Source organism: Chrysochloris asiatica, unplaced genomic scaffold (genome assembly GCF_000296735.1).
Source record: "Chrysochloris asiatica unplaced genomic scaffold, ChrAsi1.0 scaffold00052, whole genome shotgun sequence".
Classification (NCBI taxonomy): Eukaryota; Metazoa; Chordata; class Mammalia; order Afrosoricida; family Chrysochloridae; genus Chrysochloris; species Chrysochloris asiatica.
This window is the reverse complement of record NW_006408570.1, coordinates 12,373,809-12,389,321: the sequence shown is the minus strand read 5'-3', so window position 1 is coordinate 12,389,321 and position 15,513 is coordinate 12,373,809. Positions and strand designations below refer to the sequence as shown.

Genomic DNA, 15,513 nt, shown 5'->3' with positions numbered 1-15,513 from the left:
ACCTGACCTCCAAACCTACTGCAAATAAACCACAAATATATGATAGCATAATATTGGGATTTAGAAGAACTTGGGAAGTGGCCATGGTCCCATACAGATGGGATAACTGTAATACCTTCGATAAGGTCCTCGATTGCTTTCCTTACTCCCCTGTCAAAGGCTCGAGCATCAGCAGGGCTTTGGAAAGTCAGTCCAAACTTCCTATTATCGACCTTCCAATGATGAAATGTTGGGTTGGCTTTGGTGTAGACCAAGTCCTTTCTTACATAGCATTCCAATACCACCTGAAGGATTGAAACACACACACTGGTTACTTGTGGTATCGCCATGATGAAGTCTGGGAACAGGAGTCTACTTAGGAACCATCACTGGTGGACTAAGGAAAGCCCTCTAACTGCTGCTTTTCCCTTATCTCAGAAGAAACCTTTGCTTGCCTCTGCTTACCATCCTTTTTTTTTTTTTTCCTTTCTAAGGTTTTTATTGTGTATTCAGTGCAACTTTACAGGGCAGATCATCAGTTTTACATTCAACAAATCACAGAACTTGTTTCATTACAATGATTATAATCCCCTCCATGTACCATCAGTTAACAGTATTTCTCTCTATTCACTTTAGCTTTTAAAAAAACACAACAAAACAACAAAAAAACCACTCAGGCATACATAATAATTTACACCTCCAAAGGGCACATTCTGCAAGTCTGCCTCCTGGCCACCAGCTCTTAGTCCCTCTCTTTCCATGAATCTAGAGTTCTCAGCCGCTCCCCCTCTCCATGTCCCCATCTCTGCCTCGGTCTCTGGTATCACTGCTTCTCTGGGTAAGGTCCCTCATTCTGCTTGTGTTCTTCTCCCTTGATGGTCCTAGGTCCTCTGTTTCTGGACTGTAAGATTAACCACTCCCTTGTTTTTTTGTTATAAAACTGTTACCTTTATAATTGTAACAGTTGTAATTAGTCATGATAACAATTATTCACTATTGAATTATAAGAATCTTATCCCTATCTGTTTTCACTAGACCCATCTAGACAAGATGAAAACTATTCAGTGGGGACTTTTTCTTCCCCCTGCACACTCTAAAACTAAACTCCCCCTTGAAACCTTGTAACCCAGTCATTTTGTGATTTTATTGCCCCCTCATTTGAGGTAGCCAGTGTCTAAGTTGCCTGTCCCTATCTACCCTGTGTACAGAGGGGACAGCATTGATACTCCTTCCCTCTCTGTTGGTATTTAGAGTTACTACCTCCATGAGTGTAAGTCAGGTTTACCACCCAATTTTGATCCCCTCCCCTGTGTCTCTAGTGGCCCCTCACTGCACTGATCCTTCACCATGCTTTTCCTCACTTCAACCATTCCTTTTCCTCCTACCTCTGACTGTGGTTGACTGTGGTACACTAAACTTGGGGCCCTGGTCATGGGTCCTTGCTCTGTTCCAGGTTTGTCAGTTTGCTGTATTGATGACCTCCGACCTCTCCCGTGTCCTCACTAATGGTGTATGCTTGTGAGCCCAAATCCAACAAGTTGAAAATGCATCTATTTGGAAATTTTGGCTGCTAGCTTCTTCTTTTACATTCCCCATCACTAGCAGCATCAACTTCTCTCTGCTTATTCTCTTGGGCTCAAAATTCTCTCGGTTTCCTCTGCTTTCTCTAGCCCCATTTTTCCTTCAGCATCTTCTTTTTTTTTTTACAATCTCAATTCCATTTTGGGCCTCTAAGAACCTTATATGAGTATCTTGATTATCACAACAATCTGTTTTTAGCAATCTAGTCTCAGACCTGACTTATTAAGCTGTAACTCTGTGTAGCCTGTCTCCGACAAAATCATTTTATCTCTAGAATGGAAAAACCACCAAAGTTATCAATGAGAACGTATATATGAACAGGTTCTAAAACCACTGAATAAATTAGAAGCTTACCCCCTAAATACCCCCTTCAAAATACTGACAATATTTATTCCTATGGCTTCATGATGCATATTCTAATGGTTGTGCTGTATTTCAACAGCCTTGATTTTGTTCTGGCAAAGTTTTGCGTTTAACACAATGAGCTCTTATTAGTTAAGATTAATTGAAGAGAAGGAGTGAAGGCCTGCTTAAATAAGTAAGAAATTTAAATTACAGGATATGTTTAAATTAGTATAAATTTCAAGACTACATCTAGCAAGCAGAAATTAAGTGCTACCTAATAATGTTCCCTAACTTAATTAAACAGATGAGAATAATCTAATTGGCATATCAAATAGCAGTCTCAAGCAGTTAACTTTATTACACTGCATCAAAAGAGGACAACAGTAACCTCACACATTCTATTTATAATCAAATTCCTTATTATGGCCATTTTCCCCTAAGAATAGTGCAGTGATTAACTGCCAGCCCAGCCCCATTCCAAATTGGGGAAATACAAATAACAAGGCTCTAACTAACAAATGCTATCTATTTTAGAATTTATTAGTCTCACAATTCAGAGTCTCAAAATAAACATTTGATAAAAACGAAGACTTTGAATTTCTCCACATATTAAGGATGGAAAAAAAGTAAGTCTTTGATGGACATTTTCCAAGTATAAGATTATTTCAAAGGAATATTTTTTAAGGAAATTTTAAGCTAAAATAACTTCAGTCACCTAAAATTTGTGAAGAAGGAAATTTGGATACTACCTCTTAAGCAGGAGTCTTGGTATGGCACTATAGGATAAGAACTGGACTGCCAACCTCAAGGTCAGTAACGCACCAGCCACTCCTTGGAAACCCTATACAGGGTTGCTATGACTCGGCACCGATTTGATGGCACATAACAAGAAGTAGCTCTCAAACAAAACAACAGCATTATATATCTAAGTTTAATGACAAAATGAAAAAAAAAAAGTGTTTTTAAGCTTCACAGCAGGTATAAAGCTTGCAGTGAAGTTCTGGAACACATGTAATTTAGGCATTGACTTAAAACTTGAGAGAAAATTCTTAAAAAAGTGTATTTTTAAGACGAAATGGACAGGAAGGAAATAAACAAAAAAACCCCAAACACTCCAGGTGATTATATTAGTTTTGGAGGCTTAACAATTTCTAAACAAGAAATATGTACTATGTAAGATTTAAGTAGTTTAGATGAATATTTTAAAGACCCCATTCTTACTCATGCCTCCAAACCCTGAGTTTCTTTTCATTTCCAGAGTTATCAATTGTTAGAGTGGGGAACACAGTTCAAGTTCCTTCTCTGTGTTGTTGTTGTGGTTGAGTATGGTTGAGTTAGTTCTGACTCAGTCACCTTGTATAGGGTTTCTGAGGAGTGGCTGGGTTTGAACTGCCGACCTTGTGGTTATCCTATAGCACCACACCAGGACTCTTCTTCGGTGACTTCTTTATATATAATCACATGAGAGAGCTTCAAAAGTTCAAGAAAAAATTCCATTATCTTTTCATCCCATTTTTCCATGAACTTTTTTAAGTCCCCTAAAGCGTGGTGCACCAGACTACAAAGCCATTTGAACTGAAAGGTCGGCAGTTCAAGCTCAGTGGCAGCTTCTCCTCGGAAACTCTATACAGGGTTGCTATGGGTCGAAATAGACTCAACAGCACTTAACAACAACAACAAAGTACAAATTATTTCACTAAATCTTGACTTTTAAGTGTATGTGTTTTATTTTGTGTGGGAAAGTGGGAAACACATACTTGGCTTCTCCTATCTACTCCTGCATTCAACCCTAGTAATATGTTGCTTTGGTTGACATCTATGAAGAATAATTATAATAGAAGAAATGGTAGTTATTTTATATCTCATGGGTAGTATGGTTGCACTACCTTTCACTGTGAATTTTATACACAAAAACGATTTAATCATAAAACTATCTGTAGGAAATTTCCAGAATAGACTCAACATCAGCATTGTATGCTGCGCTTTATATTTCCAGAAATTAATCAAATGTAAAAACAGCATTTCTGCCAACCCATATATAATAACAGTTAAAAATGGTTCTCGTCGATTCTGTAAAATGTTTAAACTATAAAAAAGTGGTTTTAAAAAGACAATCTGCACATTTAACACAGAAAACCACTGCTAAGGTTCTCACAGATAGGACAAGCCTATTGCTGTGCCGTGTTTGCATTTTCTTAGTGAGATTCTACACTGTCCTACACACACTGAGCTAATATACTGCCTTTTGAGCAGACACACCATGATCAAGTCAGCTCTTTCAGATAATAGTCTTTCAGGTTTATGGTCACTAATTTAAAACAGAATTTAGGGCATTCAATTTTCCTTCCTATCATGAATTCCTTTACAACAAAAAACTAGACACCCAAATTCCCTTTATAAGGTAATATATTAGGAACTATCAGCCTCTACTACCACTCATGTGGAGTAATGATTACTCTTCAAAATACTGATTCATGGGCATGTACGACCACTACTTTTTGTTGATTACCTTTTTTCAAAACTATTTTATTCTCTAGCTTAAGAGATAAAAGCTTAAGGGTCTTTTAGACAAACAGTTATTTAGAAGGAATCTAGTGTCAGATGACACATTCTTTGCATTTTACCTTTCCCCAGCCCAACCCTCCCTAGCATGCTCTGTGAGCCAACAGCACATTTGAAAAACACTGACTTCATAGCTCAGTACAATGAGATTTGGAATACAGAACACACTTATGTTGAGTACCCTGTGCATCTTAATTAATCAAAGCAGCAAACAAGACAGTCACATATACTACTTCTGAGCTTCTGAGTCATATAACGGGGCTTCAAAAATTTTGTGGAAAAACTACTGAATGAAAAGACATTGGGTTTTTTTAGACAAACTAATCGAACACCCCTTGTATGATGTGTGGTAAAAAAAAGACTTCATTGCAAAGCAGGGATTGTGTTTTGGTATTTGACACTAACTCCAGCTGGCTAACTTTTGAAGCTTTTCAAAGAGTTTGAAAGGCAAAGAAAGAGGGAAAAACAAACACACAAAACCTCAGGGATGAAAACGTACAAAAATCAGCTGTTGCTATTCTGTTCTATCATATGTACGGTGTTGGGCCATTACCAGTTTGTCTTTCTGTCGTTCGCCATGGATGAGAAAGCCGCTTCGTCCATTGCCTTCGGGGTGCAAGACCTTACAGACCCCAACTCGACTGATCCCGCCTCCTTCTTGTGGGAACCATCCCCCGCTGGAGTCATCTCTGGTCATAACCACAGCCTTGACACGCACAATATAGCTGTCACTAAAACGACAAGAAGAAGAACTGGGCATGACAATGGTCTGGGAGCTGCAAAACGTTTTTCACAGTGCAAGGTGACAACTAGCCAGCACTCTTCTGGATTCAGCAAAAGAAACTCTGTGCCTGGCAGTAACCTTAAAAGGAAGACCCACCACTTCTTTGTGGGGGAGGGGGAATCCCAATTTAAAATCAATATAACCTATACTATTTTGTGAATCTTTGAAGATGGAGGCAAATTTTCCTTGTTGATACCCATATCTGCAGGCATAATGTTTTTCAGTTTCTAGGCATGTTGTTGTTGTTAGGTGCCATCGAGTCAGTACCAACTCAATAGCGACCTTACGCACAGCAGAACGAAACACTGCCCAATCCTGGGCCAACCTCACTACTGTTGCCACACTTGAGCCCACGGATGCTGCCACTTTGCTAATCCATCTCTCTAGGGGTCTTCTTCTTTTTCTCTGCCCCTCCACCCTACCAAACATGATATCCCTCTCCAGCAATATCATAAATATTATACATATATATGTAAATATTAATAATAAATTAGCTGATCTCTGACATCTATAATTTAGGAAAGACAAATCTATTAAGTGGGTATTATGACTTCAAACCCTTCATTCACAATGAATGACCAAGGCTTAACATTTTATAGGGTAGTAATCTTTTCATTTAGCAAAAGAATATGATAATCCATTTCCAAATTACAAATTGATCGTGCAGTTGTTTATACAAGTTGGAACTTATACTTATTTCAATTCAAATATCCTTTGCACACTGTGCCCCTTTATTTATGATTTTATTTTGTCTAGTCCAAACTTCAATTTCACAAGTTCTTTCCCACATTTGCCAAAATTTGTTTTCTCCTCCAGAGACCAACTTAAGCCTTTTTTCAATGTTCATCACATTTCAGGAAACTTATTTAGATTTTTAGCAAGGTCATTATACTCTCTCTTGATGCTTTCTTTCTTTGGATTCAATTCATGTTTTTTCTCATTCAAACATAAGCTAGGCATTGTGCTAGATTCTAGGGAAATACAGATGTAGACAGGCAACCCCAGTGCTCAGAGCCTGATCACATGGCACCACACCCCTCCTCACCTCACTCCTCACAAGAAGCCACACAGAATATCCATTCCCCTGACAGTTCACCACCCACTCAGCTCAAGGGGCTACAGCACCCTCCCGAACTTCCTCCTCCTCTCTGAAAACCATGCCTTTCACTTTCTTAGTCTAAATGACGACTCGCTCTTCCTGAGCCTCTGTAGGCCAGTCACATGGGACTGATTTCCTTCTCCCCTATTCTTTCCATGGAGCCTTGATGTGGGATACGGTACTCACCTTGCTACAGTCCTACAGTGCACCCTCCCTCCACGTCCCCTGATGCTTACACACCCAACATGCCACCTACTACCCCATTTTGTGCTTTGTCCTTCCTACAGACTTCATTCTGTGAAGAAGTTATCAGGTCGTCTCTCCAGGCATACTGTCTTTCCAGCTCTCCACCATTAGCCCATCAGTCAAGATTCTTGGTAATTTCACTCTTCACATAAAGGACCATTCCTTGGCCTCTCAGTTCATAGAACTCCTCTACTTCCACATGACCTTAGCCACACAAGCCCAGTCACACACTTAAAATTGTCAATAACAACATCTACACCACCTCTTTAAAATGCTAAAAGATGTCACTTTGAGAGCAAAGGTGCAACTGACACAAGCCATGGTCTTTTCAATCATCTCATATGCATTTGAAAGTTGAACCATTAATAAAGACTGAAGAAGAATTAATGCATTTGAATTATGGTATTGGCAACAAATACTGAATCTGTTGCCAGTACCATGAACTGCCAGAATGAACCAATCTGTCTTGGAAGAAGTACAGTCAGAATGCTCTAGAGAAAACGCAAAGACTCATCATGTACTTTGGACAAGTTATTAGGAGGGACCAGTCCCCGGTCCATGTTTCAGAGTGAAAAAGTAGAAGACCCTCATTGAGATGGGTTGACATAGTGGCTGCAACAATGGGCTTAAACCTAGCAAGGACTGTAAAGATGGCTTAGACCTAGGCAACAGTTCATTCTGTTACACATGTGTTGCTATGAGTCAGAAGTGACTCAACGGCACCTAACAACCACCACCACCACCCCTACAACCTCAATTTTAAGCATGCTCGTCTCTAACCTCCACCTCCAAACTTCTGCAGCTCACTCCCTCCAAACCCCAATAGATTTCAACTAACTTTTTCCCCATTCCCCACCCCCTTTATGTTCTCACTTGATCTGCTCATCTTAAAACCATGGTCTGCTGCAACATTCCTTTGCATACAACCTCAATTTCTTTGCTCTCTGCTTGGCAAAACCTCAGTCCCAGTTAAATCCAAACACTGGCCCACTCTGTCCCTACCCAGGTAGTTGGACATGGTTGAGAGCAGGTCCCCAATACTCTGAGAATAGGTCTCACTCCAGAGTCACAACCACTAACCTGGAGTGTCACCTGGAAGCCTGTTCTATTTCCCTGATCCATCCCCAAGAGGATGATGTCACATGTCCTCCTCCATCCTCCCTCTCAAGATGATGGGTAAGTATACCTTAGTTTCCCTGAGAAAAATAGACAAAATCAGAAAAGAACTTGCACCATCTCTCCTCACCACACCCACTAATATGTACTTTGCCATTCCTCCTGTAACTGGAGCGAAACAATTCATAATCCAAATGAGACTCAACTCCTCCACGTAAACATCTATGTGCTAACAGACTCCTAATTTACATTCCAACCCAGACTTCTTTCCTAAGTTTCAGATCAGTAAAACCATCTGCTGATGTGATTTTTTTTGCTTAGGTGTCTATTATGCACTTCAGTCAACATGTTCCAGATACAGCTCTTAATTTTGATCCCTTCCCATCCTATTGGTTCTCCCTTTGAAATAAATAATCCAGGATTCATTTTTCACGCCCTCCACGGACACTGCCCTAATCCCCAGCTGCTATCATTCTCATTTATATAATTCCAACAGCCTCCTAATTGGCTTCATTCTTTCCATGCTTGCCCTACTTTTCAAGAAAGCAGAGAGGTAGGTCAGACCATGACTCGCTACTCAAACCAACCCTTCAATAAGGGTTGTAAATGCAAAGTCTGGCAGAGCTAGTATTTTTCTCCTCACTTGTTCCACTTCAGTTCCATCAAAGCTCCTTGATGATCTTCTGTTCTAAGCTCACTCCTACCACAGACCTTTCCACTTGCTATTTCTTCTACTTAGAATGCCATTCCCTGGTCATCTCCCATACCCATTAGGCCCATTCTCTGATTTCATTTAGGTCCCTGTCTATATAAAACAACACCCTCCACTTGCTAGTATAGTGCTGTAGGATAAGCACTGGCCCACAAGGTCGGTTTGAAAGGCAAGGTTGGCAGTTCAAATCCACCAGCTGCTCCTCAGAAACCCTATAAAGGGTCGCTATGAGTGGTAATTTAAGTTGCGGCACTAAACAACAACAAAAATCCACAGTTCTTAAATGTTTCTCCTCCATTGGTAATGCGCCAGACTGCAAAGCCATTTGAACTGCAAGGTTGGCGGTTCCTGCTCACCAGCTGCTCCTCAGAAACCCTATACAGGGTTGCTATAGGTCAAACCGATTCAACGGCACTTAATAACTTAACAACAACAACATGCTATTAAATCAACACCTGTCTGTTTGTTTGCCTACTGTCCCCAACTGGAATGCAAACTCCACTAAGTGATTTGGACTTTTTTGTTCACTGTTGCATCTTTAGAGTCTTTTATGTTGTGGAATGAGTGAGTTAGATAAACAATGTGAAGAGGTTTACAAAATGATATGTAGTTAACAGAATCCCTGAGAAAATATAGTATTCAATAGTCATTTGCTTATGAACCACAATAGTTTAACTGGGGTAAAGGCAAAGACCTTTTCATTAATGAAAATTGAATAAAATTACAGGCTGCCAGTGTAGATGGTTTCTATTGCTAATCATCTCAGGATTCATACATGCATATTCCTTCAGATCTTAGAGATTAATTAAAAATATTTGATAATATTTGTTTAGATTAGTTGCAAACAGGCAATTCTGAAGACTATTCATGCTTTTTTTTTTACTGTTGTTATTGCTATCATGTGCCATCAAATCAATTTTGACACAGAGCGACCCTATATGACAGAAGAGAATGGCCTCATATTCTAGGTTCTAATCTTCTGGGAGCAAATTGTCAGGTCTGTTATCTGGTGGAGTGGCTAGTGGTTTTGAACTGTTGACCTTTTGGTTAGCAGAGTGCTTAGATAATATGTGACCAGTGCTCCTACATTTTCTAGAAAAGTTCAGAGTCGTTAGGATATGTAGTTCCCCCCAGTGTGAAACCCAGCTTTCCCAAATCTTCCACGAGCGTACTCTGGGTTCATCCCAACAGGAAAACATCAAGATACAGCGCTGCAATGCTACACACCTCCTGTGAAAACAGGATTTTACTTTTTGTGTGTTGCAGCTGTGTGCTGTTTTCCCTTCCTTTGAGACAGTTAAGTAAACACAAAATAGAGAAGTGTACATTACTTATGCTAGTGCTGTAGACTTATTTCCAAAAATTACTTATTGACTAAAGATTGGGAACAAAAAAACAAAAACAAAATCCTACCGCCTGGCCTTCAGATTACAAGTGCTGTTTTAACTCTGTCCTTTGCTTGTGGTCTGCAGCCCACTTCTTCCTGCCTTGGGTCCTCCTCCAACCCTTTTCAGAGAGCACATACTTGTCTGTGATGGGGTGTGTATGTGTTTCTGTGTGTGTGTGTGTGTGTATTGGGCAGAAACTCCCTCCCTCTCCTCTGGCAACAACCCCACCAGGCAGCACTAACCCAGGCATCTGGCTATTTAAAACCAGGCAGGCGGATAAAGTGTTGCACTAAAAGTTGAGAAGGCTGTCTGGATAATCCAGCTGCAATGGCCGGGTGCCAACTGCTTCCTATCTGTAGTGTATTTACATTACTCGGCATTTAACCCCACCCAGAAGACAAATGACAATGAACTCGACCTCTAAATAGGTATAAAGGAGGAATCTCCCTTCTCACCTTCCCTCCCCCACTTTCTGGAAAGAATTAAACAACATCTGTTTAACACAGATGTGAGGCTTGTTTTTTTTTTTTTTTTTTTTTTTTGTAGTGGGGATAGGGAGTAGGGGAGACGGACGGGCAAGGCAGATTAGTTTTTTTTTTAATTTGCACAAGGAAAATGCTGCTGGTATGCTTCAAAAACATTAAAAAAAAAAAAAAAATCACTGTTAAAAAACACAACACAACAAAATGCTTCTGAAAGTGACAACTGCTGTACCACTGTTAACAGATCATCAAAACAACAATCTAACCCGTCACCATCAGGTAGGTTCTGACTCATAGTGCTGCACTGAGTGTTGTTAAGTTTATTGCTGTTAAGTGCCGTTGAGTTGGTTCCAACCCATAGCGACCCTGTATAGGGTTTCCAAGGAGCAGCTGGTGGGCTTCAACTGTAGACGTTGCAGCTCAGACTACTTTGCAGTCTGATGCATTAACCCACAGCACCACACCAGGACTCCGCGAGTGTAGCTGATTAAGGCCAGGTAAAATTCCAGCCCTGGATCCAAACAAATGGCGCTTTCAGCATCTGAATTTGAGCTAAACTGCCCTGAAGAATCAATGTCAGTACTATTGGTGTTCGACTACCCCAATACTGTATTCTTAAAGAGCTTTATGAATTAAATATAGGCTTTTGTGAATTTCACTGGGGACCTGTCCTTTAAATGAACTTTCTTTAGGAAAACACTGTAAAAGCAGGGCTCATTCAGTGATCACTGAACATGCAAACAACATAGGGACCCCCTTCCATAGGACCCAACAACAAACAACATACTACCATCCAGTCATTTCTGGCTTGTTTCCCAGACTTTAAATCTTTCTTTAGTCATCAGCCAGTCTCATCTTTCTCCCAAAGAGCAAATGGTGAGTTCGAACCATCAATCTTGCCGCCAGCGGCCCAGTGCCTAACCGCTGTGCCACCATGCCTCCTTGATCTAAGCCAGTGGGGGTAGTGAGTCCCAGAGGACATAGCAAGAGTTAGGGCTCAGACATTTATGTCCTCTCCACTTTTACACAAGTAAGCAGAGGACTTGTATGAAGCGATGGGAGCAAGCATCATGACGTGTAAACAATGTGTGTCTCAGAGCCACCCAGGTCAGAAAAGTCCTGAGCTGTTCAGTAGCTGAAGAGATCTTCCTGAGTTGCAGTTTCCTTGTTTACGAAAAAACAAAACAAAACAAAAAACCTGACATGTCTTGATCTACCTTGATGGGCTGTTCTGAGGGTTAAAAGCTTGTCTTGAGGGTTAAGAGGTCAAGTGCCTGGTAGACACAGAGAAGTCTGAGAAACTGCAGCTATCATTTTATTTTTGCTGGCCATTCAAAAGTGGATTTCCAGAGTGCCCGCCCTTCTTTGTGGTCAGAGCATGGAACTGTCAGACCCCTGCCAAGAGGGGAAAATCCCAGACGGACCTCCGGCAATTATCAATAGAAGTCAGATTTTTAAAGGCCAGGTTTGGATTGCTACATTTCAGGCACACCTGTAGGAAAAAGAATTCCATCTGTCATCTGAGAACTGGTCCTCCTCGGCCGGAAATTCCTGCCTCTCCCACCTCATTTTCTTTCAAGGATGTAGCCTGGGACCCTTACATCCCCCATTAAAACATCCTCATTCCCTTCTTGGACAGCCCTTATCTGATTACAGGACTCTTTTATCTCTCCAGTATCCTAAGCATTAGATCCCCTTCCTCCCAGTCCTCTTATCCACCCTTCTCCCCTTCACCAGACCTTGAGCGGGATTAGCCAAGAGTCCAGCGTCTCCTGCTCCCCCTTCCATCCAGCACATCGTCCAGACGCCAGCTGAGCCAAATATAACAACACCAAGTCCTCTAGGGGAGCCAGGCACAGGCACTTTATTTTAATCAACTCCCCCGGAAAATCTTCCTTGCGCCTATAGACTTTTTATAAAAGGCTCTTTGATTTCATCAACTTTTTATTTATGTATAAAATATCATGTGTGTGTTATGTCTAAGTCATCTTTCAAAACAGAATCAACGACATATCTCAGCAGAATCAAATGTGTTGAGAACCAAAAGTATTTACTGGTCACGTTCTGTTATGTTGGGTGGTGTTTTCTGTGAGCGTTCATTCACTTTATTACGTAGCAAAACTTGAGAAGTTTTTCAAAAAGTGTACTGCCCTGCCCTGGTTTTAGAAATGTACAGATACCGAACTTTATGAGCAAGCAAAGTCACACATAAAGTAGTTTTATGCATGGTGGTAAAAGTGAATTTTGCTCTTTATGTATCAATAAAGGTGGAACACATGCTCTCACTGCTTAATGTCACAGGAAAAAAGGCCTCTATATAAACTATCAAAATGTGCACTATTTGTACCATGATGCTACTATAGAAAACAGTGGTGAGACAAATCTAATTCCTACTGTAGAAAGATTTGATTGCACAGATACAAGATCTGGAGATAGCAAATTTAGTCTAAGGCCCTAACTCTCCCCTCAATGAATGAAGTCTCAATTGATGATCTTGCACTGTGCACCAGAGAAGAAAGAAGTTTTCAGAACATTCAACATTTGCTCCATACAGAGGACTGGGTTTGGGCATCAGATCTGGGAAAGCTGGGAAGTAAGCACAAATCATGTAAGAAAAGGTTTCCCTACACTTATTTAAGGAGTTCTGGTGTATGGAGCTGTAGGATAAGCACAAGGTTGGTTTGAACCTCAAGGTCGGAAGTTCAAATTCACCATCTGCTCCTCGGAAACCCCATACAGGGTTGCTATGAGTCGGAACAACGCCACAGCACTTAACAACAACACTTAATTAAGGAGTCCTGGTATGGTGCTGTGGGTTAATGCGCTGGACGGCAAAGTCGGTTTGAACCAGTGTCGGTGGTTCAAGCTTAACCAGTCTCTCCTCGGAAACCCTATACAGGGTCACTATTAATCAGAACCAGCTCGACAGTACTTAACATCAACACGAATCGAAAAGCTTCCGTACACTGATCAGTGAAATCAGTTATAAAGTATGCGTGAAGTAACCTTCAAAACAGCCTTATCCCAATACTGGCAAAATAACTGATAAACTGTAAGAGGTGGCTAGTAACTAGAAGCCATTCAGTTGCTTTTTGACTCTTGGAGACCCCACTGTGCTCCACAGGGTTTTCAGTGGCTGACTTTTTTAGAAGTAGATTGTAAGGAGCTTCTGGGCGGACTCAAATGTCAACCTTTTGGTTATCAATCAAGTGTGTTACCAGTTTACACCATTCAGGGACTTCAAGAGCACCATGTTAGTGACTACATTTACCAAGAGAGATCCGTCAGCAGACTATTCACTCCAATCTTTTTGTTTCGGTTCTATTTATTTAATATCAAAAGATATATTTATATATAAATATACATTGTTAAGTGCTGTTAAGTCAGTTCTGACTCACAGTGACCCTGTACAGGACTGTACAGGATTTCCAAGGAGTGGCTGGTGAGTTTGAACCGCTAACCTTGTGGTTCAAACCGACCTTGCGGAGTCCAGTGCTGTATTATCCTATAGTGTCAGAACTCCTAAATGTACATTATATACTTATTTACTTGTGTTTTATTGACTATAGCAAAGGCATTTTGACTACATGAATTATAACAAACTGTGGATACTACTGCAAAGAATGGAATGTCCCGAACACTAAACTGTGTACATGCACAACCTGAATTTAGACCAAGCAGCACTCACTAAACAGAACAAGGGGATACTGCATGGTTCAGAATCAGGATAGGGGTATGTCAGGGGTGCAACCTTTCACCATACTTATTCAATCTGTACGCTGAGCAAATCATCTGAGAAACTGGATGATTGTTAGGACTGGAGGAAAGCTCACTAACAATCTACGATATGCAGATGACACAACCATGTTTGCTGAATGTGAAGAGGATTTGAAGCATTTACTGATGAAGACAAAAGAATATAGCCTTCAGTATGGATAACACTTTAATATAAAGAAAACAAAAATCCACAAAACCAATTCAATAAGTAATATCATGATGAGAGCAGATAATACTGAAGTTGTCAAAGGATTTCTTTTTACTTGGGTCTACAATCAACGCTGATGGAAGCAGGAGTCAAGAAATCAAACCACATATTGCACTGGACAAATACACTGAAAAATATCTCTTTAAAGTGTTTTTTTTTTTTTTTAAAAAGGCAAATATATCACTTTGAGGATTCAGGTGCACCTGACTCAAGCCATGATATTTTCGACTGCCTCATATGCATTTGAAAACTGGACAATGAATAAAGAAGACTGAATTGGTACAGATGTCTCTGAATTATAGTGGTAGTGAAGGGTATTAAATATAGGATGGGCTGCCAGAGAATGAATCAACTTGGTAGCACCTAACAACCAAATACTCATATGCAAATGAGGGCAAGTCAAAAAGTACTGCCACAAAATAAGACCAGTCTTTATTAGACAAAACTATCAAAATAGGAAGCTATAATTTTATTTTTCAAAATACCTTCCATCTTTTGAAGGCGGTGCTTCACACCTCTCTAACCCATCCCTCCATGTGATGCTGTAGGATACGCACCAGATTGCTAACTACAAGTTTGATGGTACTTAACAACAACAGTCTATCCCAAAGAATTCTGTACTGAATTACACCATGTCACATCCTCAGGAGTCTCAAATCATGCTCCTGTTTAATGCTCTTTGAGTTTTGGAAACCAAAACAAATCTGATGGTGCAAGATCAGTGCTGCAGGTTAAACAGGGTAAGCGTTCCCAATGAAATTCCTATAGAATAATCCTTGCTACCTTCAAAGAATGCCAGGTACCTTGTCATGATGGGGGAGGAATTCCTCAGTGCAACTTTTCTGGCTTTTTTCTCACCAATGAAGTTTCCATTTTTCTTGAAAAATTTTCTTAATAAGCCCCTGCAATCATTCTTTGTTCCAAAGAAAAATCTACCAAGATTTTCCCTTTAGAATCCAGACAAACAGTGTCTATAACCTTGTGAGCTGACCTCTCTGCATGGAGTTTAACTAGTCCAGCAGATTCCCTGAGAAGCCACTTTTGTGAATGGATCTTTCTTTTGGAGGCCCCCAAACTACATTACTGAGAGCACTTGGCTACGGCCATCCACAGACTGTAGAGACATATTAAATCTGCACGTTCATGAATTGGGACCCTAGTAGCAATAATTTTTGACTCACGTGTGTGTATACATTATATGAGGGGACTTCAAAAAGTTTGTGGAAAAATTCCA

At 40.4% G+C, this 15,513-nt stretch overlaps 1 protein-coding gene across 1 annotated transcript in view; it reads right to left on the bottom strand.

Annotated features, from left to right (window-relative positions):
- The window catches only part of SPRED2 (sprouty-related, EVH1 domain containing 2), a 64,007-nt gene that overhangs the window by 28,927 nt on the left and 19,567 nt on the right, over positions 1-15,513 (bottom strand). Inside the window, exons 2-3 of the mRNA XM_006862950.1 lie at positions 5,021-5,198; positions 116-284 (exon numbers count right to left, since the gene is read on the bottom strand). Coding sequence (XP_006863012.1) covers positions 116-284; positions 5,021-5,198 — 347 coding nt within the window. The remainder of the gene's footprint in view (positions 1-115; positions 285-5,020; positions 5,199-15,513) is intronic.